Source organism: Grus americana, chromosome 19 (genome assembly GCF_028858705.1).
Source record: "Grus americana isolate bGruAme1 chromosome 19, bGruAme1.mat, whole genome shotgun sequence".
NCBI classification, from domain to species: domain Eukaryota; kingdom Metazoa; phylum Chordata; class Aves; order Gruiformes; family Gruidae; genus Grus; species Grus americana.
In genome coordinates this window covers 12660366-12683006 of record NC_072870.1, presented here as the reverse complement: position 1 = coordinate 12683006, position 22641 = coordinate 12660366, and the positions used below count along the sequence as shown (strand labels likewise).

The 22641-nt window shown below is 46.1% G+C and overlaps 1 protein-coding gene across 8 annotated transcripts in view; it reads right to left on the bottom strand.

The window, feature by feature from the left end:
- Positions 1 to 10672: 10672 nt before the first annotated feature.
- The window catches only part of WSCD1 (WSC domain containing 1), a 33713-nt gene continuing 21744 nt past the window's right edge, over positions 10673 to 22641 (bottom strand). For all 8 annotated transcript variants that reach the window (XM_054847791.1, XM_054847788.1, XM_054847792.1 and 5 more), the window contains 4 exons: positions 17042 to 17207; positions 15381 to 15545; positions 14360 to 14560; positions 10673 to 12467 (listed from right to left, as the gene is read on the bottom strand). In XM_054847791.1, the coding sequence (XP_054703766.1) occupies positions 12115 to 12467; positions 14360 to 14560; positions 15381 to 15545; positions 17042 to 17207 (885 nt within the window). In that variant the 3' untranslated portion in view covers positions 10673 to 12114. The remainder of the gene's footprint in view (positions 12468 to 14359; positions 14561 to 15380; positions 15546 to 17041; positions 17208 to 22641) is intronic.

The following is a 22641-nucleotide window of genomic DNA, read 5'->3' as shown; positions in this document are numbered from 1 at the left end:
TTAAAGGGAAGCCTTTTAACTTTTCTAACTTGAAAGAAGTGTGCTGATACCTGGTTATGGTTATCCCATAAACCAAGAATCTTTCTCATGCAACTCCAGAGAACATCAGTGCATGGTTTGCGTCTTCTTTTCTAATTATGACTGGCCATATATTTATAGCAATAGCAAATAAAACATCACTAACAATCCTTGGACAAATAATGCAGCAAGTACACTGAGAATAATTTTGTTGTGCCTACTGTAGGTGGAGAGTCGATAGAGGTTGTGTAAGTGTTTGTAATAAACCTCTGTTTTTAAAAAAGCTCAGAACTTAATTTTAATGCTGCTGTAGATAGGAGCATATTGTTTCCTGTCCCAGAAGAAATTTGAGGTTTCAATTTCTTTACCCTCTTTACTCTCCCATATTGCTGCCACCTTAAGTGAGAGATGGAAGGACAGTTTGTGTGCACGTGAATGTTAATTAGGTTAATTAGTCTGAGGAAGAAAACAGGCCCAGAAAGGATGTTGCTTCACCTTCAATTGCTTAAAAAACCAAGCAACTATAAACCGAAATTGTAAAGCTACTGTACTCTGAACTAAAACAAATCTTTTTCAATGAATGCTGCTTTGGCAGTTGCCATTTTTATTTTTTTTCCCCCCCAAGTTTGTTTTCTTAATTTGGGACGTTTTGAACATGGCCTTTTTCCATAAGCAGTTTTTGACAGAGCAGGAAGAGGATGTTTTTGTCAGCACCTAATACCTGGTACCTCACCTCTCTCCTAGTGCGCCAAAGTGACCGGAATTAGAGAACTGAAGAGTCCGTGAAACGTATTGATCTTGCTTAGCAATGTAATTAACTGGAGAGGTGCTCAGGTACTAGTTATGGGCATCAACACAAAACTCAAAGACAGACTAAGCAAAGCACTAGATAATAACCTAGAAGCCCAGGGGAATATCCTGTGCTATCAAATTGCTGGACTGGATAGCCTAACAGGATTTCTGTCCCTGGCAATTAGGATTAATCCTGTTCACAGCTGGAAAAGAGTTGTCAATGGCAGAGCTTCTGGCCTCTCTCCTTTCTGAATGAACATTAGGAGAAATGAACGTGTGCTCAAAGCTTAGACCTGTTTCACCCTTCAATAAGGAAATTTAATCATGACAGTGGTGGATGAAATGATATCTTGGACATTGCCCAAGGAGCCTGGAATTTGCAGAGACATTTTGGGTTTAGAATAGTTCTTAGTTGGTATCTCAAGGTGTGAAGAGGACTGATTTATCCTGATAAGTTTTTCTTTTTTTGCTGGTTTGTTATAATCACATTTGGGAATGCAATTTATTTTAGTTTCCATGAAATTTGATGATTGTTTCCCCACTGTATAGCTATTTAGCATTGGGAATTGCACGTCCATGCCAGGGCCTTTAGGGACTCAGCAAGTTGTGCAGCCTGTCACTATTACTTTGTTCCTCTCTCTTTCTCCTGGCTTGCTTGTGTGCAGCAGAAAGCATGGACTCTCGGGTTCAGCACTTCTATACGTATTCTCCCTCGCAGGCCATGAAGGTTTTAACGGCAAGCTGCTACTGTCTCTTTTGCATGCTTTGCATGCTTGTCTTGTACGCGTGTTGGAGGCAGCCCGGTGAGAACCAAGTTGCTATAGACAAAATGGGTTAGAAAATGTCCATTAAATTTCATACTGGAACTTGAAAATTAGTCATGCTTAATTTTAATGTAATCTCACAGTAAACTCTTCTAGCTGAGGCGATTGCAAGTGAGAACCTTCACAGAAACCTCCTCCCCCTCCCACGCGTGCCATGCTGCTAATGCTCCAAGGCACTTTCTGCTGCGTGAGTTGCTACAGGGGCGCTGGCTCCGCCGAGAGGGGCGGATGGAGAGGGGCTGACCCCGCGTAGGATAAGGTGGGCTGACCGTTGTACGAGTGCATGCAGCAAACTCTGCCCGATGCCGTCTACGTGAGTGCCGATGCGCTGTGACGGGCTTGGTGATGCAGGAGGGTGCTGTGAGCGGTGCTGTGCGGCTCAAATCCTGCAGCGCAGGAGAAACTCACTCTTGCAGCCTCAAGGTAAAAGCAATAGTGGAGGCTACTCTGAAAAGGTAAGGCAGCAAGGCGAGTCCTGTACATCTCATGCCCTTAAATATCGAGGCCAGGAAAGGGAAGTAGATGTGCAATTACTGCACACATCCTGCCCCCTCCTTCCAGGAGATGTTTTACTTGCAAATTTGAAGTGTTGTGCAGACTAAACTCCACTTGTGATGGTGTTTCTCCTTCTCTTGCCTAAAGTAGACACGGATAATTTGAGCTGCTGTTGAAATACCTCTTGCAGCTGAGGTGCTGTGGGGGAGGATCTCTTGTGCTGAGGATCCTGATGTTACGGGAGAAGCTCAGTGTTGCAAATGGATCTTTATTGGCCTTCTGAACTAATACAGCTCAATTTAAACATTCAAAATTGACTTTAGCAGACTGGAAAATGAAAGGGCTGGTGATGCCATTTGGTTTGAAAGTGAATTTCATCCTTTAAAGTTAACTTTCCCAGTACTTCGAAGAGGAAAGACAGTTTTTTCTAATTTATACCAGGCTGACCTTCTCGATAGCAAATGTGCTATAAAACAAGTAATGTAACAGTCTACAATCCATATATTTTTTTTTTTCAGGAATAATACACGTAATGCCCTGGCTGGATCCAAAATATGATGTGAATATCACTAGAAGAGTTATTGTTCCCTGATGTAAACCCCCCCTAAACTTTGTACAGTCACCTGAAAGCAGAGTGGGTCTCCCGCGGTTTGGCTGAGGGCGCTGGTGTTGTGCGGAGAGCGCTCGCTCGCTCTCCTCTGGTCTCAGAGGAGCACGATGGCCTCGGAAGGGTGATTAAAGGACAGGGCCAGTCACAAGGTGAGACCTCTTCTCTCGCTCTCTTTATTTGGGTTACTCAGCTGGCTTCTCCCGCAGTTACTCTGATTTAGGCAAGCATGAGCAGACAGAGAATCAGGTCCTAGCTTTTAAGACTCCTCACAAACCAAAGAAGTCAGCGTGATTCCAACAGCCGTTAGAGTAAGTGAATAATTAAGACTGTCCCTTTTTTGGAAAAGGTCCTTTATATGCAGGAAATATTTCTGCTTGCCACATCTCTCTGCTTGTAGCATAATCTGTTTCAAATAAATAGCGCACGTTGCCGCTCTGTCAGTTACTGTGCTTGCCGCAAAGAGCGGGGATGCTAACGTGGTTCCTGTGCCTCCAGCCACTGCTGCTGGAGCACGATTTCCAACACTATATCCAGCGAGACGTAGCGTTTCCAGTAATAAGGGCTGTGCCCTCGGCTGCATTGCTTGCTGTGCAGAAGCCGTCCGTCAGCATGGTGTCAGGATACCCGCCAGTGCCGTGACGTGCAGCGGTCGTGCAGCATCGCTGCTCCCAACAGCCCTGGAAAGCAGTCGGGTGCGTGGGGGCAGCGGGCCGTGGCTCTGGGCTGCTGTGCCGGTGGTCTGTGGAGCCCTGAGCCCCCCGTGGGCGTGTGGACGGGCTGGCGTCCCACCAGCCCTGCCCGTCCCCGCTGCTCCCCCCTCCAGCCTGGCACCAGCGGGTGCACAGGGCAGGGAGCGTCCTCCTGGTCCTCGTAATCTCCTGGCACCGTGCCGGGCTGCGGGCTGAGCTGGACTGGGGTTACTCACATCGGGAGGGTTTTCCAGGAGGGGAGGGGGGAAAAAAGACCAAAAATGTGTGAGTCTTTCATAATAAGACCCAATAATAATTAAAAAAAATTACTGCATCAGCTGATCTGCTCCTTGAGACAAGTATTTTGTCTAAATTTCATGGCATCTCCAGGTTTTCCTGCAGTACGTAGTCGTATGCAAGTTCTGCAATTCAGGATGACGCAGGCTTAAATTAGTCCAGACTAGTGTATACTAGGTACAGTCCAGATGCATCCTAATATTGTTGTAGTAATCAAATACAAACACTAATTGGGACTAAATTGTCATTATTTTTCCTGAAAACTGAAATAATACTACTACTAGATCCCCTAAGACTATTACAATGCCAGGAAAATCCTTGCAAATAGACATTTTGATAGACTACATACTTAGTCAATGGCAAACTGGCAGCTACACAGTTTTATGCAAAATTAAAATGCTTAATTCTTCCCTCCTTTTTGGAAAACCTTATACACATTTGTAGCCTGCCAGTTTTCTGAGCAATGTGTCGATGATCCATACTGAGGAGAAAAGTACATGCTCATATTGGGTCACTTTTTTTCCCTAGCTGCTGTTGAATATTAATGATGTAAGTTGCTGTGTCAAAATATTAAATAATTGTAACCTGTATAAGAAAGGAGTTTTATTTTAACCTTTGAAAACTATATTTACATGTTTTAGTATATATGAATAATGCATAAAGTTAGGCACTAAGGTTATTTTCAAAGTCAGTCATTTCAGGATCAAGCTGTAGAAACAATAAAAGAGAAGAGTGGTTTCTTTTCTCTTGCTCTCTCCCTTTCTTTAATTCCCTAGGATTCAGGAAATAGCATTGAAGTCTTATGCCATTGGGATTTCGCACTAAACTTCAAAGCTTAATTTAGTCTCTGCTGGAATGGAGAGAGGCATAAAACAGGCACAGTGGAATCCATTTAAATGAGTGACTGCCAACGAAATACAGTTTCTAAGAAAACAAATGTTCTGCACAGCCTTTTAACAAGAAATTCTCCATCGGCACGCGGTGGCTAAGACGTAGCTGTGTCCCCGTGCTCCACGGTGGTGGGTGCTCCGTGCGGCGCTGCCCGAGCTGTGCCCTCCCCGGTGTGGGGGCGGCAGATCCCGGCTGGGGATGTGGGGTGGGGGTCCCAGCCCTGCGCACCCCAAGGTGGTGTGTGGCTCTGGGGGGCTCGAGGCAGGGACGAGCCTCCTGGTCCCTTTGCAAAGGACACGGGACCAACTGCCCGTGCGGTCACATGTGCCCGTACTTGCACGCGTTGAGCAATTTTCCAGAACATCATTTTAATAGGGTAAGTCAGCATGGAAGATTTGGTTTATTTTCCAGCGTATTTGATGCTTCATGAAGGATGCAGTTTTACTTCAGACCGCTCCTTTATAACCCTACTCGTCAAAGGAATGTTCTTGTCATTAGCAAGGTGTTTCCTTTAAATCATTTTGCTATCTGTATTTTTTATCCATTGTGACATGAATTTTATTCTACGAAATGAGCTGTATAATTTTGCTAAGGCAGTGCTAAGTGCTTTATTTTAGAAGCATTATAGGTTAATGCAGACTTTCGACATATCTTAAAAAACCAAAGGCTATGATCATTTGTTCTGCCTCTGCAGTGGTTTTATGATAATTGCTTGTAATCCAGTCAATGCATATCTGCAGGAAGTGCTCCAGCTACGCAGTATTTCTTCTGACCCACCCCACTGATGCAGAACTGACCTTGAAAGATCTCTCCGCTATGGTCCACACGAGCAAATTGTTCTCCCTTTTGATAATTGTAAGAGCTTGCAATTACATAGCATCTCCCATCCGCAAAGCTGAGTGCTTTACGTTTAGCACTGCTGAAAGGCAGCAGCAATAACCAGGTGAGCAGCCAGATGTTATTCATTGCACCGGGGCAGGACCCGAAGGAGCTCTGGCGAAGGCTTTCATGAATGTTGAACCTCAGAAAAATCCCGTCTGGTGTCCCCAGGCGTCAAATTGGTGGCTGTGGACCACCCTTCCCTGGGCTGGGAGGAGACGAGTGGGCTCCAAAAATAGGGGAGAGACACAGCTCCGCAGTAAATGGCGGGGCGAGGGGTAAGACCAGCTTGATGAAATGAGATAGCATTAATTAGAATTGATTTCATTTAAAAATCTTTGGGGCTATCACACCATGTTAACTATTGCATAAAACATTTCATTTTAATAATGCACTTTAATCGTATCTCTTCATTTATGGGAGTGCTTGACACAATTTCACGTGACTGAGAACAGCCATTCTCTTTGCTCTTATAGGTAGCTTGGTCAAAAATACGCACCCGTTAATGCTGACCATGCCCCTACGTGTAGAAATTATATACTTTCTAGTATGCTGCTTGCATTTTCTTGAACACACATGTGAGTTGCTGTAAGAAAAATAGCGTTATGGTGCCACTTGAGCCCTGCAGATTGAAACTGGACCACGGTGTTCAGGTGGTAGGCTGAGTATTGCAATAGGAAAAACTTCTGAGAACCATTAATTGAAAATAAATAGGTGCTGTAAGGAGCAAGAACAAATATTGAGAGAGAGATATGTTTGCTGGCACGAGTATGAAGAAGGCTAAAAAATGCCTTCCTACGAGGTGTTGTGGTTCAAAGGGGAAGAGCTGATTTACAGTCCATTATAATTTGTACATCTGGAAATTTGTTAGAGTAATTAAATGCTAATATAAAAAGGAGATTCAAAGGAATAGCTTCCTTAAAGATTACTCTCAACTACCCAGGGTCAAAAGTAAATTATAAGTAATGCAGTGGAGAAGTTGGATCTTTCTGGCTGAATAAATGTCACAACTGAGAAAAGCGGTAACTCAACTTTCTATATTTGAACATCTCATTATATTCTAGGCCATTGAAAGACACATTAGGTTCCAGAGAGGTGACACCTAAGGTCTCATGCTGATAATCCATCCTTTAATTATTTTATGGAGGTTAATGTTGCTGTAGTAGAGTAGTAGCTTGATCTTAGCAGTGAATAATAGGTTTTAGTAGAAATGAGTTTAATGGAAAATTAATAAAGCAGTGCAGAATGGCTGAATTGCATATGAAGGCTGGTGATGACGTTTATGCTTTTTTAGTATTGCTTTAAAGGCTTTATTTTGCAGTTGGTTTCCAGGAAGCAAAATCACTTACTCTCTGTTCCTAGTCAGGTTTACCACCTCCTCACCCCCATAGAAGAGTGAGAGTGCACTTGAGTACGTAGATCTCTAATTGAGATACCGACTCAGTCTCTCTAGGTTGTCTCCCACCTACATATAAAAGTTTTCCAGGACCTCAGCTTTGACAGGGCAGAGGAGCTCACTGTTCCTGTTTTCAAGCCAAGTCTGGCAAAACTTGGTTTTGGTTTTGTGCCGTTACGGTGCGTGTCCATAGTAAGCTTACGTGCATACGGCAGTTTCATATCTGGCCTGGTTTGTAGGGAATGTGGCCACCTGCACCGTTACTGCCTGTTGTCTTCGGGCATATTATCAAAAAGCCTGGTCGTTCAAGCTGTTGGAGCACCGGGGAACGTTGCTCGTTGACACAATGGACCTTGCACGGGCTGCGGAGAGGTGGGAGGGGGTCTGCAAGCATTTATCCTGTAGGTCCTGGCAGTGGCTGTTCTGGAAGGAGAGGAGAAATGCAAAGCATGAACAACTTCTGTCTTTATGAGAAAAGCTGGTCAAACTTGGTGGAGCGGCTGGAGATTGGCTTTGAGGTCTTGTGTCAGCAGGAGAGTGGTTAAGATCAAACGGGAGAGCAGTCGGGATAACCTGAATCCAGATGTGCAGCAGGACAAAATGTAGCTGCAATTCAATGGAGAATCTTGATTCCAACTTGTTTATTGTGACAGTTGTTCACTTTGAAAAATTCAAGTGTTTAAACTCTTCTCCTTTTTCAGATGTAGCATCTCTGTTTTGTTCTAGTTGTCTGCTTATGACTCATCGTAGCCTTAACTTCCTGAAGAAAACTGAAAGCTTGAGGGAATTGCATGCATGTTTCCATTTCTAATATGCTGCTATTGAATACAAAATATGAAGGAAAATGTATGTGGAGTGAACATCAACATGGCTTTTAATGGCACGATAGCTTATTTTTTTTGACTAAAACATCCTGGTTAATTAAAGCTCAGTGTGATAAGCATAGAGCTTGTTGAGTGTAGGAAAACCTGCCTTGCAGGGAAATTGCTTGGGGTTTTTTTTTTTTTTAGTAGTTTTCTTCATCCACCCCTATGTTTCATTAAAATGGATGCAGGGGGAGAAATAATTCAATAAAACCTAATATTTGCCAATAGGCTTCTACTGTATGACAGTCCCAAATGCGACTTACTTTGGCTGATTTTAGTAGATTTATTGCTAGTGTTACTCCCTGACCTGGCATGAAGCAGAGGAGTGCCTGTAAGATTTGATCCAAAACCTGCGCCAGATATAACCATCTGCTGCTTCAGAGCCTTCTGCGCTCTCGATCCGGGCGGCAGGTTTTGGACTCTGACCATTGCTTCACCTGCCCAGATACATGGCGAGGTTTATGTGGGCGGCTTGCAATGCATGAGGGTCTAAAATTGTATGTTACTTCAGGATATCCTCTGTTTGGAGATAACCCCACGGAGAGTGGGAAGGATGAGCAATCTGTAAACCAAGTTCTGGGGAGAATGGGACAAATACAGCTACTTGAGGCAAGTTCTGTGGGTCTCAATTTGCCAGAAGTCCTCTGTGGCCAGAGGGAGGTGGCCTTCCAGGAGAGGAAAGCAGACAAAAGCTTTCCTGTCTGCTGACCTGGACAGCACTACCACACATGGTGCTTCACTCTTCCTGCTTTTGCACGTCTGACCAGAGTGCATGCACCCAGCGGTGACTGTAAGTGAAACCTGCACGCTGTTTTTGTAAGGAATGCATGTTTTCATATTCCATGAATGGGTATAATACCTGTGCAAAATTCTTGTGGTGCAGCGCCGCATGGCAGCATCGGTGTCTGCTGTGCAAACCTACTGCAGCGCTCGGGTCGGCTGTGGCAGAGCGCTTTGTCTTTCCAAGGGCCGTTGAATTGCTGATGTAGGACTCAAGGCTAAAGCAACACAGAGTATTTGCCCTTGCAAGATGGAGCTTGAGAGAAGATATGATCAATGTCTGTTAGCACATCTTGGGGCAAATAAGAAGGGCTACTTAACCTAAAAGATGATGCTGGAAAAAAAAAAGGGGGGGGAGCGGGGAAGGGAGAGCAGTGTGAGCTACAAATAGGTTCAGGCTGTGGGTTTGGAGATGGTTCCTAACCATTAGAGAAACAGATTCTGCAGCCTTCTTCCTCGGAGAGTAAGGGGTAAAAATGCTGCGACTGTTTTTAAGATAGAAGTCAATGTATTTGTGTGAATAACTTGCGTGCGGTGATGCAGGCAGTAGCAGGGATTGTGTGCAATGGCCCAAGAAGTCCTTGTCTATTCCCACAGTATTAAATGAACCTTTGCAGAACATATAGCAAGCTGATATGTACGTGTGGGTGTTTATACCTATTTATGTATAATGTATATGATGTGTGTATATACATTTTGTGTAATATATATATATATAAAAAGAGGCAGTCCCTGTACCTCATTTATTAAGAATTGGTTAGCTACAATTTCTTTTTTAAATGAGCTGATTTTTGGCATCCCCAGAGCTAATGAATATTCATAGTTTTTGCCAGTTCTAATTTTAGCCACCTAGAGTCTTCATTACAGGACATGCACATAATTAAATAGCCTTCTTGAGAGTTCACAAACTGTCCTTACTCTCACCATTAACAGGTTTGAAATGGTCAAAATATTTTAAAATGATCCTATAAAGCTATACCAGGCTAGAAAGGCAATATAATAGAATGTCATTCTCATAATCTCAGTGGTTTGTGGTGGGCCCAAATTCTGGTCTGTGGTCTCATGCATGTGACTCCCTGAGGCCAAGAGCAACTTCTTTCTGTGAAGCAGTTGTGCACCTTGCACGGCCCGGGCCACGGGCCACGAGCCACATCCATCAACAGCTGGTGCCCACATGGACCTTAGAAGCATTTCGGTGCCTAGTTTCAAAAAGAGTCTGCTCTAAGTCACAGTAAAGATGATGATAGTCCTGTAGCATCCTAATTTACCCACCGTATGCGTATGTTCTGTACCTGTGTGTTTATATACTGTGGTGTTCGCTACGTCTGTCTAGTGCAATATTATTTGTTTTTGAAGCTAGTAGGGGGCTTGTGGAGAGAATATTAAACCCAGACAAACGCGCACAGCAAGGTAGCAGCCCCTGGCAGAACAAGCCCCGGAGGTTGGCTTCTCCTCCCCAGCCGGCGCTCTGATGGCCGTGCCTGCACCCTGTTCTGCCTCTCGCTCCCTGATCCCCAGCACAGCCTGCCGCGTGTGTCCGTGTGTGAGCCATGCTCCTGCGGGATGCGTGTGTGAGCCGTGCTCCTGCGTGGGGGCCGCGCGGCGTCCTGGGGAGGACTGTGCCCCGTGCTGGCGCTGCAGTCTGCAGCACACGGCCTCGTGCACGTTGCACCCCAATGCCTGCCTGTGTCCCCCCGCAAGCGCACGCTAACAGCAGCCCAGTGCAAGGGCAGGGAAGGCTCCAGCTAACGAAATGGCGGTTTGCTGATTTGAAGGCAATGTATGGTGCAGTGCATGTATTGTTTTAGAAATATGGCCACTTTTGTTATTTAAAGCAAGTACTTTGTAAAAATTCTTCCCACTTGCCTTTATCTGGACTTGCAGCATCCTAACTCAGTTGTTTTTCTTCAAGCTGCACCACTTGTGTGAACAAAAGGAGATTTTGGCTTTCCTTGTGCACCAGCTCAGTCGACGCAATCCCTGCGGCCCCTGGGGCCTTTGCTGCCGAGGGAGGAATTGGGGGAGCGGAGATGGGGGGCAGGAAAGCCCCGCAGCCAGGCCTGTGCCAGCCAGGTGGTCCTGAGCACAAAGACGAGCTGCATGTGCAACACAAACGGGGAGAGACTCAGGCTAAAGTGTGCTCCGTGTCCTGTATTTTTTTTAAAGCACCAATGATACACACGTAGAGGAAGTCCAGCTCCCTTTATATAAACTTCCTGTTTTATTAAAACTAGTATTTTCACTCAAGTTTTTAAGGAATCCTTTATTTCACATGAACAAAAGCACCTTGCAGCAGGGCAGCCCCTTGGGCTGTGCAGTTTAACCATCTCCCAGCTGCTCCGGCGGCTCCCGCACTGCACCATGCTCCCTCCGCACCGCACAGGCGGCCCAGCACGGGAGGAAACAAACTGCAGTGAGTGTGAAATAAAACACACATTGCTGCTGGGGGTGGCTCTGGAGAGCAGCAATAAGTAGCTTAACATTTTTCAGGTTGGACTGCCTTGGCCTTCCTCCAGGGATGGGAGGGCAGGCAGGATCCTGCCCGTGCTGGGGCTCATCCCCTCTGTCCCCGCTGCCTGGGTGGTCCGGGCTCACCTCAGTGCTGCCTGGCTGTGGCCACTTGTAGCACCAAGTGCACCGAGCGCAGCGACGTTTGGCCCCGGTGTCTCCCTGGCCCCACTGTGACTCTCCGGACGCAGGGTTGGAGGCACAGAAACCTGTGCCGAGGTCCGGGCACGGGCGGCTGCCCCTCCTCTCCCACCCCTCTGGGGCCTCCTCCGTGCCCCTGGGGCCAGGTCTTGGGTCTGTTTGGGACTGGTGGCACCCAGGGATTTCCATCCCCAGCCATGCCGAATTTCTGTTTTCTCCTATGGGTCCCTGGCCATGTACCTCGCCACAGGGGATGCTGTGGCTGCGCACCTCCCTGCGGAGCTCATGCTGTTCCCGCAGGGAAGCCTGGGGTCGGTCCTGAAGCATCTCTCTGCTCAGCATCTAGGGCACCTTTGCCCACTGGTGCTTTTGTCCCCCTGCACCTCTGACACTGCTGTGGCAGGTGATCTGACTAGCAAACGCGGGAGAAGGAAATTAGTGGGCTATACTAAGAAGAAAGCAACTGATTTTCTTAAATGCTCAGATGAATATTGTTGATCAGTGTTATGACTTTTTTCTTTTTTCGTCCCCCTTAATGTACGTCCACTTCCAAGACCGTTGCTGTGAAAACCCAAGCAGCCCCTGGCTGGTCTGTGGGGGCGAGAAGGCAGCGTGCCTTCTTCAGAAGCAGGGGTGCTCCGCTGTGAAGTTCTGAGCTGTTTGTGCAGGGAGGGGCACACGCAGGTAGACTCTAATAGCTTTTTGCCTTGGTTTATAACCCAATTTCCATCCTTCGTTGCTTGCCTTCTGGAACACTTAGTGCCCTGAAAAACACCCAGGAGTGGAGAGAATTTGCACTGCTCAGCAGACTCCACAAGTATCTTTGCTTTAACTGCTATAAAGCTCTGGTCTTTTTTCTTTTTCTTTTTTTTTTTTTTGGTAGAAAAAGTTATTTTATTTTTAAACACAGCTGAGTGCTACGAGGCTATCATCTTGGCACGTACTCTCTGGGCAGCCCTGTGAAGTTTCTTCCCCTCAGGGCTTCATCTACTGTCAGGATGTATCTGTTGATAAGATCTTTCATTTCCTGGGTGAATGGCTCAAAATCCTTTTGCTTAGCACCAGACCGCTTGAAATTCCCATCCCTGTTGTTCTCAACGCAGAGCAGTCGGTCCTCTGTCACTGTCATATTCAGAAACTCCACCATTTCCTTCAGCTTGGGGATGAGACTCTGCTTCAGGTCCTCGTAGTGGACGACGAGCAGGCGCTTCCCGTACTTCAGCCAGTCCAGGACATGGGAGGCCCACCAGGACGCATAGCTGTTCACGAAATCGGGCCACTCTAGAGGACCAGAAAACCAGGAAAGTGAGACAACGTTAGCCATGCTGCGTTTCAACTATTTTCCAAATGTTACCTTGTGCAACAAGACCGGCGTTGCTGGACAAGGTCTGATATTGCAGGGTGGCGCGCGCTGGAGAAGCGCAGCATGGCTGGCTGTGGGGCTACGGCAGCGTGGCTTTGCAGCTTCTGGCACGGAGAGGGGTGATGCTCGACCCCGCTGCCCCCCAGTCGCCTGGACTGCTCCAGCCTCGTGGCCCTGAACAAGGCTGGGACTGTCACCGTGCTGCCGTAACCCCGGGGAGGGCCGGCTGGGCAGAGCCGCATCTTTGCGTCTTTACTGTGCCTCGTCTATAGGAGCTGAGCTCTGTGCACACCAGCGGTGCGTGCGCTGGGCAGGCGGCTCCGTGCCGGGGCTGGGGGAGGACGGAATGCCCCGGGGGAAGAGGCTGACTGGAAGCGCAAAGGGGCATGAGGGGGGAAGGCAGCGCGTGTCGCTCGGACGGTGGCTTAAGCAATGCTTTGCTGGGTAACTTCAAACAGACTCTTTCACTTCTGTGGTTTTCCTACCCTCTTACCTCCATTTCAAATGTAGACTGAGAAAGAGACAGGTTTATTTTTTAATATATATGTAAACAAGTAATATATAATAATTACGTAGTAATACATTAATGGTTTTATTATGTAAATACAGCATCAAGACACTGATCTTGGCTGGGACCCAAGGTGTTGCCGACTTCCAAATCTGTCAAATAACATATCTTTCTGCATGCTTACCAGCCTGCTATGGGGAGACTGGATAAGGAAATCGGATTAATAGGGAAGATTCTTCTGTTCCTGGCACGTGGGAGGGATTTAAGGTCACCCGCCAGGATCACCGGCACAAAATTTACTGAATTATTTTTCCATCTTTGCCTTGGGCATTAATGACACCTCAATCTCTATTTGCTGTCTGTGATAATTTAATTTTCTGAGGGTCAAGATAGTCCTCAGTAAAGCTTTTGGGCTGGACAAAGAGCATTTGTGGCTGAAATGTAACAATTTGTAGTTTGCAGTACAGGAAAGCCTTTTCCTCCAGAGTTTTTTCTCTTTTCTAAGGGCTATTTTGTCTGGTTTTTGATGAATAGGTCTTGAGTTGTGACTGATGAAAGCTGATACGTGAACTTGGGAAAGAAATGTGCTGTGACAGAGGATGCTTCCCCCGACCCCCCAGCCCCGTGCTGCGTGTTTGCAAGCTGCAGCTGTAATGCCTAAAACATGCACGAGGAGAAATGCCAGCCGAATCTCTTCTCTGCTGCAGGCTCTGAGTACAGCAGCGTATTTGGTGGGGAAATTGTAGTCACACCATCCAGCTTGCCAGTCAAACGCATGAAGCGTGGCAGGCGTGATCTGAAGCCTTTTCATATGTTCAAGGAACACTGCATCTCAAGTCCCCTTATTGCTATTATCCTTATTTATCTGCAGTGCAGTAGCACCTGTGCAGTGCTATAAAATTTCCTTCAGGAAAAGTCATGCTCCATTGAATCCTCCAAATCTTAAATTAGCTTTCTCACGGTTATTACATGCTGCAGGGGCAAATTTTCTTCACCTCACACAGCTTGGCAAATGGGCTGTACACAGGGGTATTGTACCTGGACATGTTTTCTCTGCTGTGCTACCCTCCTCTCCATGATGGTGGATGTACGGTGAGACCACAACCACTCCCAAAGTGCAGGTCTGAGTGCTTTTGGGACAGATCTTGGCTGTGGTGGGACTCAAGTCCCGTTGAATTTGTTTGCAGTGCTCGCTCGGGTCCCAGTGTGTTACCCCCTTCCCAGCAAGCTGAGAAGATGGGTTTCAAACTGGGTCCGAAGCGGTAGCAGACACCCCCAGCCCATGTCGGGGCGGTGCATTACCTTTGCTCTTCCAGTTGCGGTCGGTGGCGTACCCCAGGTGCCCGGCATATTTCCTGTTGAACTCTGCCATCAGCGACTTGTACGGGTTCCTTATCAACAGGATCGCTGAGTCGAACATTTCGATCTCTGTCTTGCCACTTTCATGTGTTTTCACGCAGATGGTCCTTCTACTTCTCCAGTGGTCTTTTTCTCCTTTAAAACCTGTTTTACAAGACAGGATTGTTGGCTTTTCCCTTGATTATACATGCGTCTGTGCCTTTTCACGCTCTTAAGTCATTACTTACAGTGGTGTAAAACTGTTGTGAAAGTACCAGTCAATTAAACCCATTGCCCAGGACCTGGGATCAGGGCCTGAATTTTATTCCTGGCCTGCCACTGACCTGCAAAGCTTACTGACTTGGTTGGGAACCACCTCCTTGTGTGTTCTCCGCGCCTATCCTGGCTGGAGCCCCAGGCGCTGAGCGGGGTGTGCGCTGGGAGCCAGGCTTTCCCCGCTGAGGAGGACTGTGTGGCACCTCGCTGCTACAGGGCTGTTTTTCACAGGGGCAGTGCTTGGTGCTTGCTAAACGTGGTGCTCCCTCGGGATACTGTCCTCCCAGAATAATTAGTAACATTTAAAAATTTAAGCCTCGTGTTTCATGTGCTACTGAAGGGTCTTACCCTCAGGGTTTAGCCAACTTTTTTTAGTCAGCTGGTCTTTTGGACCAGTCTTTTAGACAGGAGCCGTGCGTGTGCACGTGCACAGCAGCACCAATGCAGGCGATGTGCAAATTTTGCAAAACGAGAGCCTGGCTGTTGTCTTTGAAAGTAGCTGCCTGTCAGGCTGCGCACGCTGCTGGAGCCATCCCTGCTGCTGTCAGCACCGCGTGAGATCGCTCGTTCCAGGCACGTGTTTAAATTCTCCCAAATGTGCTGACAGTGACAGCCTTTGCTAGCTCCAAGCAGAAGGATGCCAGAGCGAGTAAGTGAACCTTCGTGCCTCGGAGGGGCTTTGAGTGTCCTGTCCCTCTGGGTACAGTACCTTTGTTGTACAGGGCTCCATCGAAGTAATAGCTTCCCGTGTAGTATCCTGTGGCGTGTTCTATCAAATGGCGAGCCCACGTATTCCCAGCCCCAGGAAAGCTCGACAAAGCAACAAACACTTTGGATTTGGTGGTTAAGAATTTCCTGTCTGTGCAGCGGGTGTCTGCAAGTACAGAAGATATTTCATTGTTAGCATTGTGGCTTTTTAATAATTCTACTGACAGCTCTTGATTACAGGGTTTATTGCTTTTCTTCCCTCTCTTACGAATATAGGATATCAATTTGAGTCCAGTTGTGAGTCAGCTACTTCCCAAAATTAATCCAGCCCTAAGAGGTCAAAGAGATTATCCTCAGAAGAAGTTTTGCTGGTTTTGTGTAAGGCAACGCTTTTCTGATAGAGCTGTGGCAAACCATTGTACTTGCTAGCAAGTTGTGGTAAAAGCCCCTGGTTGCCTGTTTGTTAACGGCCATTTGCCTGGCAGGTTGGCTCTTCAATGAAACCCTAAATGTGCCATTACACCTGGAAATTGCGAGTTTTATAACCAGGAGAACCCCCTCCTAGTGAAAGGAGCGGGCGTTCAGTTAAACCTCCAGGCTGTCATTCCTCTCCGAAGGGCCCAAGGCAGCGACGAGCCCACCTTGGGTTAATCTCCCTTGGGGGCTAGAGCCCAGGTTTCCGTACATGCTTTTGTAAATCCTAACCTTACTTCTTAGCATGCCAATAAAAGCAAGGATAGGATGAGAACCAATCTTGACCCTCTGTGATGATTCAAAAAAAAGCCAGGAAATAAATTAGAAATTACTCCCTTTATTCTTCAAAGCAGCCTCTAGATGAAGCCATGGCTAGAAAGTGCCAGCACCGTCCAGAGGAGGCTGTCTTCTGCTACTACTGATCTACACAGATGTGGAAAGCACTAGCAATGTCATGAAAGCAAGTGTTCCTCTTGCATGATCCTTTCACATGCTGGTGTCTGCAATCTACCTCTGACTGAGAGATGGAGGGGAAAAAAAAAAGGGTGTCAGAGAAAAAAAGCCTAGCACCAATCCCAAAAAGCACTTAATTTGTTTAATTTCAAGCTTGTGAGAGGTTTCACTGAACTCGGTGCAAATCATTGCATGGATAAAGTTGCCAGTACCACCTAAATGGTTTCTTGGATTGGAGCCTTACTCGGCTTTATTTTCTGGCTTTGAAACACGTATGCAGATGAGTATTTCAGAGGATGATGGGTAGAGCAAAACCTAGAGTCTGCAGAGCTGCCTCGGTGGCTGTGTAACATGGGGGCTGGGTGTGCGTGTAATGAGCAGGACTGACCCAGAGTATGGGGTCCTTGTCCCCGGCTGCCCGGCGTGCTGCATAGGTTGGGGTGTGCCTTCCCAGGCTCTGCCTTGTTCTCTCCATTTGCAAAATAATTATATTTTTCCAGGGTGGCAGGAGGCTGTGCTGCTCCACGAGAGAATGGAAAGATGTGCATTTACAAGCGTGATTGCGGGGGGGGTGTGTGTGTGAGTGTGTGTTTAGATAAGGGCTGTTTCCTGAATTCCTGCCTGTGTGGTGACACTAACCCTTGTGGCTAAGACTGCTGTAAGCTAGATCGCTTTTACCCGCCGCAGGAGGGGCGCAGGGGCTATTTCCAGCAGTGGCGAGGCTGGAGCTCGTACCTTGCACCGGTGTCTGATAGACCAGGCAGTATTTTCCCTCGGCAGTGCTGCTGGCGTTGCGCGTCCTGCTGCAGAGCAGCCCGTCTGCGCCGTCATGCAGCGAGAAGCGCCCGGTGGGGTAGCCGCAGTAGCACTCCTGCCCTCGGATGACTGCCAAGGGAAACTCCTACGAAAGAGAGAAAATAGATCAGTGCGTAAATGCCACGGCATCAACAGCCTGCGGGGAATGCTGCTGCTATACAAAGAAAAATAAATCTTCACAAGGCCACTGTCAAGATCAAAGCAGTGTTTGATATATCATTGTAAAGCTCATGCTTCTTATTGCCATATGAAAGACAGTAGTAGTATTTCTTAAAAAGTGGTTTTCAGACACAAACCTCGTAAAGCTTGAAAATTCACAATATTCTGGGTTTTCTTCATTATTCCTAAAAGATAATTTTATAATATTCCTGCAGCACCTAATATGTAATTCCACTTGCAAAACATCAGTGTGGGAAAATTTATTTACCCCCAAAATGAGTATTTTGAATTGGATCATCTTTTAAACTTCCACTTACATTACCCCAAACTGAGGAGTCAGCTATTAAAAGGTTTGCCTTATTCGGTTGATTTTACCAGAGTTTGTGTAGAGGAAACTTGCCCTTAAAGAATTAAAGGGAAGAAGGAACTTTTAGACCCACCAACCGCTGCAATCATGTTTAAAAATAGAAAGAAAAAAGTCAAGCCTTAAAAAAAAAAAAAAAAAAAGTCTGCATCTTAGTATGACTTCTTCACAGTTTGTAAAAAAATGAATGCACATTGGGGGCTGATGCAGGGTTTGAGAGCTATTTGGTATAGTTTTGGAAAAACTATTTAGAAATACGATACCAAGTAATTTTTGGCATCTCTATCCAGAAGGACTGCGCTGGTGGCGAACGTGGGGCCGCGGAGGCAGAGGGGGACCTGCGGCGCTGAGCACAGCCTCGGCCCTGCCTGGTGCTGGGTGAGCCTAGGGCGCGCACGGCTCTGCCTGCCGGGGCACGAGCCCCAGCTCAGCTGGCGCCTGGGCTGCGTCTCCAGGCACGGACACGTCTCGCTTTCTGCTGCCTTGCTTCTGGATAGGGAAACCTCGTGTGAAATCCAGACTGACCGCTGCGAACGTGCGACTACAAGAAAGTTATAGGTAGTGTTTGTTGCAAGCAAATAATTCCCAAGGAAAATTTCTGGCTGTAAGAAATTTCTTTTCAATGGATTTGGTGAAAAGTAATTCAGGTTTTGGTGCAGCGGTCTTACCCAAAACAGGCCACAGGCTGGAAAGCAGTGTTGCTGTGTGGTGGCAGAGCAGTGAGGCTGGGCTGCTGTGCTAATATTGATGAGAATTAAGACAAGTTTGAGGGAAAAGTGTGCTAATTATTTGCTGAAGAAATTACCAGTTGCTTAGGTGCTCAGTAGAGAAAGCACACTTACTATTTTGCTGAAACTGGCCCTAAAATTCAGTTTTTTCTCCTGTTTACCAGGAGGACTGGGGTTGCTTTTCCTTGGGCTTCCAAAGTCCCGCGCCGGCTTGCTCGGCAGCCCAGGGGTGCGCTGGCGTGCAGGGACGGGCTCGGCGCAGCCACAGAACGGCTGAAGGAAGCTTGGGGGTTATTTGGGTGCAGAGTCTTCAAGTTTACCTATTCCATATCAACACTTTTTGCCTTTTAAAAGTCTTCTGGAGTCTGGGAGTGTGTGACAGGACTGCTGAGCAGCTTATCTCTCGCTCTTCCCCACATGTTCATCCTCTGATAAGGAGTCAAATACAACACATGTGCCATCTGTGCCCAAACAGCCAACGTTTGCTTAGCGAATGAGATATGACATTGTCAAAAACTATTTACAGATTTGATCCAAGGGCAAAACAGTTCTGTTTCTGCCTGCAAACAGAAATTTTCCCTTTACAGTGAAGCAGTGTTTCTCAGTTTGAGAAATTAGTAAGCGCCCGGCCCTCTAACACAGCCTGGAATAAAAACGTACGTTGTACCTCATGCCAAGCGGCGCTCGCAAGCGATTGACTTCTCTGGAAGGCTGGAGATTTTGTGAAGGGACCTAAGCAAACGCTTCTCCGTATTTCTGCGTCTGCAGCAGCACTGGTCGATGCGGCGCTGTTCTGCAGCCGCTCCGCTTGCGATTCGGGGTAACGGCGGTGCGGGGGGTCGGGCTGCCCCTTGCCTGTGCAGCCTTCCTGCCGCTCGGGCAGCGAGCGCGTGGAGGAAGGGCAGAGAAGGGAGCGGGCTTCGCAAGTGAAAGCTTCAAAGTTTCCGTGGTGGCAGCACACGCGCTGGAAGCAGCACGACAGTAGTTCTGGGAATTGCAGCAGGATCCGCAGCGTTGGTGCAAAGCGCCGTAATCAGCCGGCTGCTTATTCAGACGGTCTGTCTGCCTGATGCAGCGCACAAAGTGATTGCAAAGTAACTTCTTCAATCACGACTTCCCATCAGTATTTAATCAAAACTACAGGCCATCAACTCTGCTCACCTGCGCGTTTACGTAAGCCCCAGGCTGTGGTTATGGCTTTAAGCAGCCACGTAACTTTTAAGTGCAGGACTAGTCCTGAAGCTCAGCGCACGCAAATCTGCGATGCTTCGCTTCAGTTAAACACAAGTGTATTGCCAGAGAAACCTGTGGGTCTGTGAATAAGCATTTTTCTGGATTGAGCTTTAGAGCGTGCCTGGACAGGCTCAGGTGTCCATCCTACAAGGTGTAACTCAGTGAGAGGTGATGTCAATGGAACTATTTACATAAGAATTTTAGATGAAGCCTCGACAGGTATTTTAAGGGCTGTAAGGAAAGCAGTCATTCTCCAATAGCAACGCAGATGATGTGATGATTCAATCACTGATTGTTTATTAGATTGCGTCCAAATTAAGAATTATGAACATATTAAAAATACACTTATCTGGTTCTACTCTGATTACTAAATTCCTTTCTTTTCCAACTTCCTATACTAATCTTCCTATCTGATGCAGTTAAAAGTTTTGTTTAGGTTTTTTTTTCTCAATCTACCAAAAAGAAGAGATGGAGGGCTAAACATGGAAGGAAATTTCTCTCCCAAGTAAAAATTATGCATTTGGTTTATTTAAAAATGGGCATGTTCATTTTGCAACAAACCTAAAAGTAATTCTTCAAGTTTTCTTTGAACTGGATATGCTAAGAGCAAAGAATAAACACCCTAAAGCAAATCACGCCCTTGCATAAATGTTCTGGCTTGTTTGATGCTATGATCTGGTGAGGCCAGGGGACAATTCCTCCGTGCACTGTTATACCCAGCGTGACGCTGATTTGAAATAGTCCTCTCTCATTGCCACAATAAAGTCAGCGAGGCTGTGGTTATCTGTGCCAGTTGAGGTTCTGGCCTACTTATCTTTGGTTTATTGTGTTTAAAAAAATATCTAAATGAAGCTATGGAAACACTCTGTATGAATTCCAGAATAGGATTTAGATCAAAATCCCAGAAGTCTTTTGTTTATGGGTAAATAATGGCATGTAGCTACATCTGGAATCCAAAACAGCAGGTCTGGTTTTGAAATTAGGAGTTTGCTGTATTCTGTATGTTGCAGCATAAGGAAAAGAAAAAGCACTTTAGAGCTGGTAATGTTCAAGTGTGCAAACTTGCTAGCATGGCTTTTGGATGCATTAGGTTACTGAGGTGCTCTCCTCAAGGCTTAGTGTAAAATCTCCCAGATTTTACTCATATCATCATACATAACTGCATACAGCAGCTGAGTGGTAAAAGGACTTTATATTTAAAAATATAAATTCAACTGGAGACGGCTCATTTAGTATGCAGGTTGGCTTATAAAAGAGCATATATGAAAATTATGGCTTCTGGCCAAGGGACCTAGCGCAGAAACACACGGGTCATGGGTCTGTGTTATGGGGTAATAATCGGTTGCTATTAAGCCATGTCAATACTCTGTTAATTAAGAAAGAAATTGGTAATTAAGGGTATTTAGCAGGTTTCATCTGAAGATACCACCCCAAATTCTTATCTCAAATGCTTCCAAGGGCTGGAACTACTATTTCAGCTGCAGAGAGCAATTTGCAAGACTAGCAAATAAATATGGTATGTCTCAATTTGCCCTTCTTCTAAGTCCCAAAGAGCAAAAGACTTACTCATGTGTTTAAGCATCCAACTAGTTCCTTTTAAAAGCCCTCTAGCTTTTTCAGGATACATAGGAATTGGTGGGATAATTCCTTTCAGCATAACAGGCTGGACTAAAATGACAGCGCCTTCCTGATTTCAGGAGGGCCAAGTATGTTGCTATCGGCTAGGAAGTTGTCCATGTTATTTTGAAAGGAAAGGAACAAAAGTTGGGACAAATATTCGTAGTGTCATAATAGGACTTGTTTTGCTGTCTAAAGCGCAAATTGGTGTGTAACAACTGGACTTGTGGATACGCAATTGCTGCTTGTTAAGTGGAGGGGAGACCTTGCCAGCCTTTTTGTAGGCAAACGTCCTCTAATAATCGCTTTCCAACAGGTAGCGTGGTGCTGGCAGAACTAAAGGCAGGGAAGGGGTGAGGATAAGCAGGTTTTTACCTGCATCATTTTAGGGAAGGAATATATGAGAGAGGTACCAAGCCTTTTCTTACCTTCCTTCAGTACCTTTTTCTCTTAATGTTCTCATTTCTGCAGCCCCCTCCATGCTCTCTGTGCAGAAGGAGTCTGCTTAGATAATCCTTCAGAATATCTGGTTTGCTGATGGGTTTCTCACATAAGCTTCATCAAGCAAATATGCATTGACACGAACTCTGGAAAGGCACTAGCTGTTCTGCAGAGATGGGACAATTTCCTCCATCCTGCTGTTCTCCTCTATCCTAGTCCTGTTCGAATGTCGCGCTAATGCAGTGCGTCTTGGTTGTGGTCTTTCTCCTATCCTTCTCAGTCACCAGTAATTTCAGATGCTTCCACTTTTTGGCTGCGTGGCTAGAAAACCTTGAAGGAAGTACACTTCTGACAACCCACTTATTTAGAAAAGTAATCTTCCAAAACCAGATTCGCATGACTGGGCTTAAAAACATTGACCTCATGTTTGAGCACATCTGAAAACAACTTCTCCAGATATTTCACACCATTCTCCCAGACAGAGGAGCAATAATTAATTGCACTTCATCAGTAAATATTAATAAAATAATGTTACATGTGGGTAAATTGACACAGAAAGATCAAGATTTTTTTTTTCCCCACCGTTAAACAATAGATTAATGGCAGAGCTTGGAAAGAATTGCTCATGAAGTCCTGCTTTACTGAACACTTACATGCATTGAGGATGTGAGGGTGTGTTTGTACGCCTGTTTGTAAGGCACTATATACAGGATATCACTATATGCAGGGTATATGGGTGATTCACTGCAATTCGCTGCACGGAGCTAATTCCATGGTGCATTTTTAAAACACTGATGAGCTGGTATAGAATATACGTTGACTGGGAAAAGCTTTCCCACTCTACCTCGTAATTAAGGTTTGTTGTTCGTGCCTTAATAGTTTTAATCAATTTTGTGATGCTAGAAGACAAAGTAATTGAACATTCAGTTTAGTGCATGAGGCTGAACATGGCTGCGGGCTAAATCTGACCACACAGT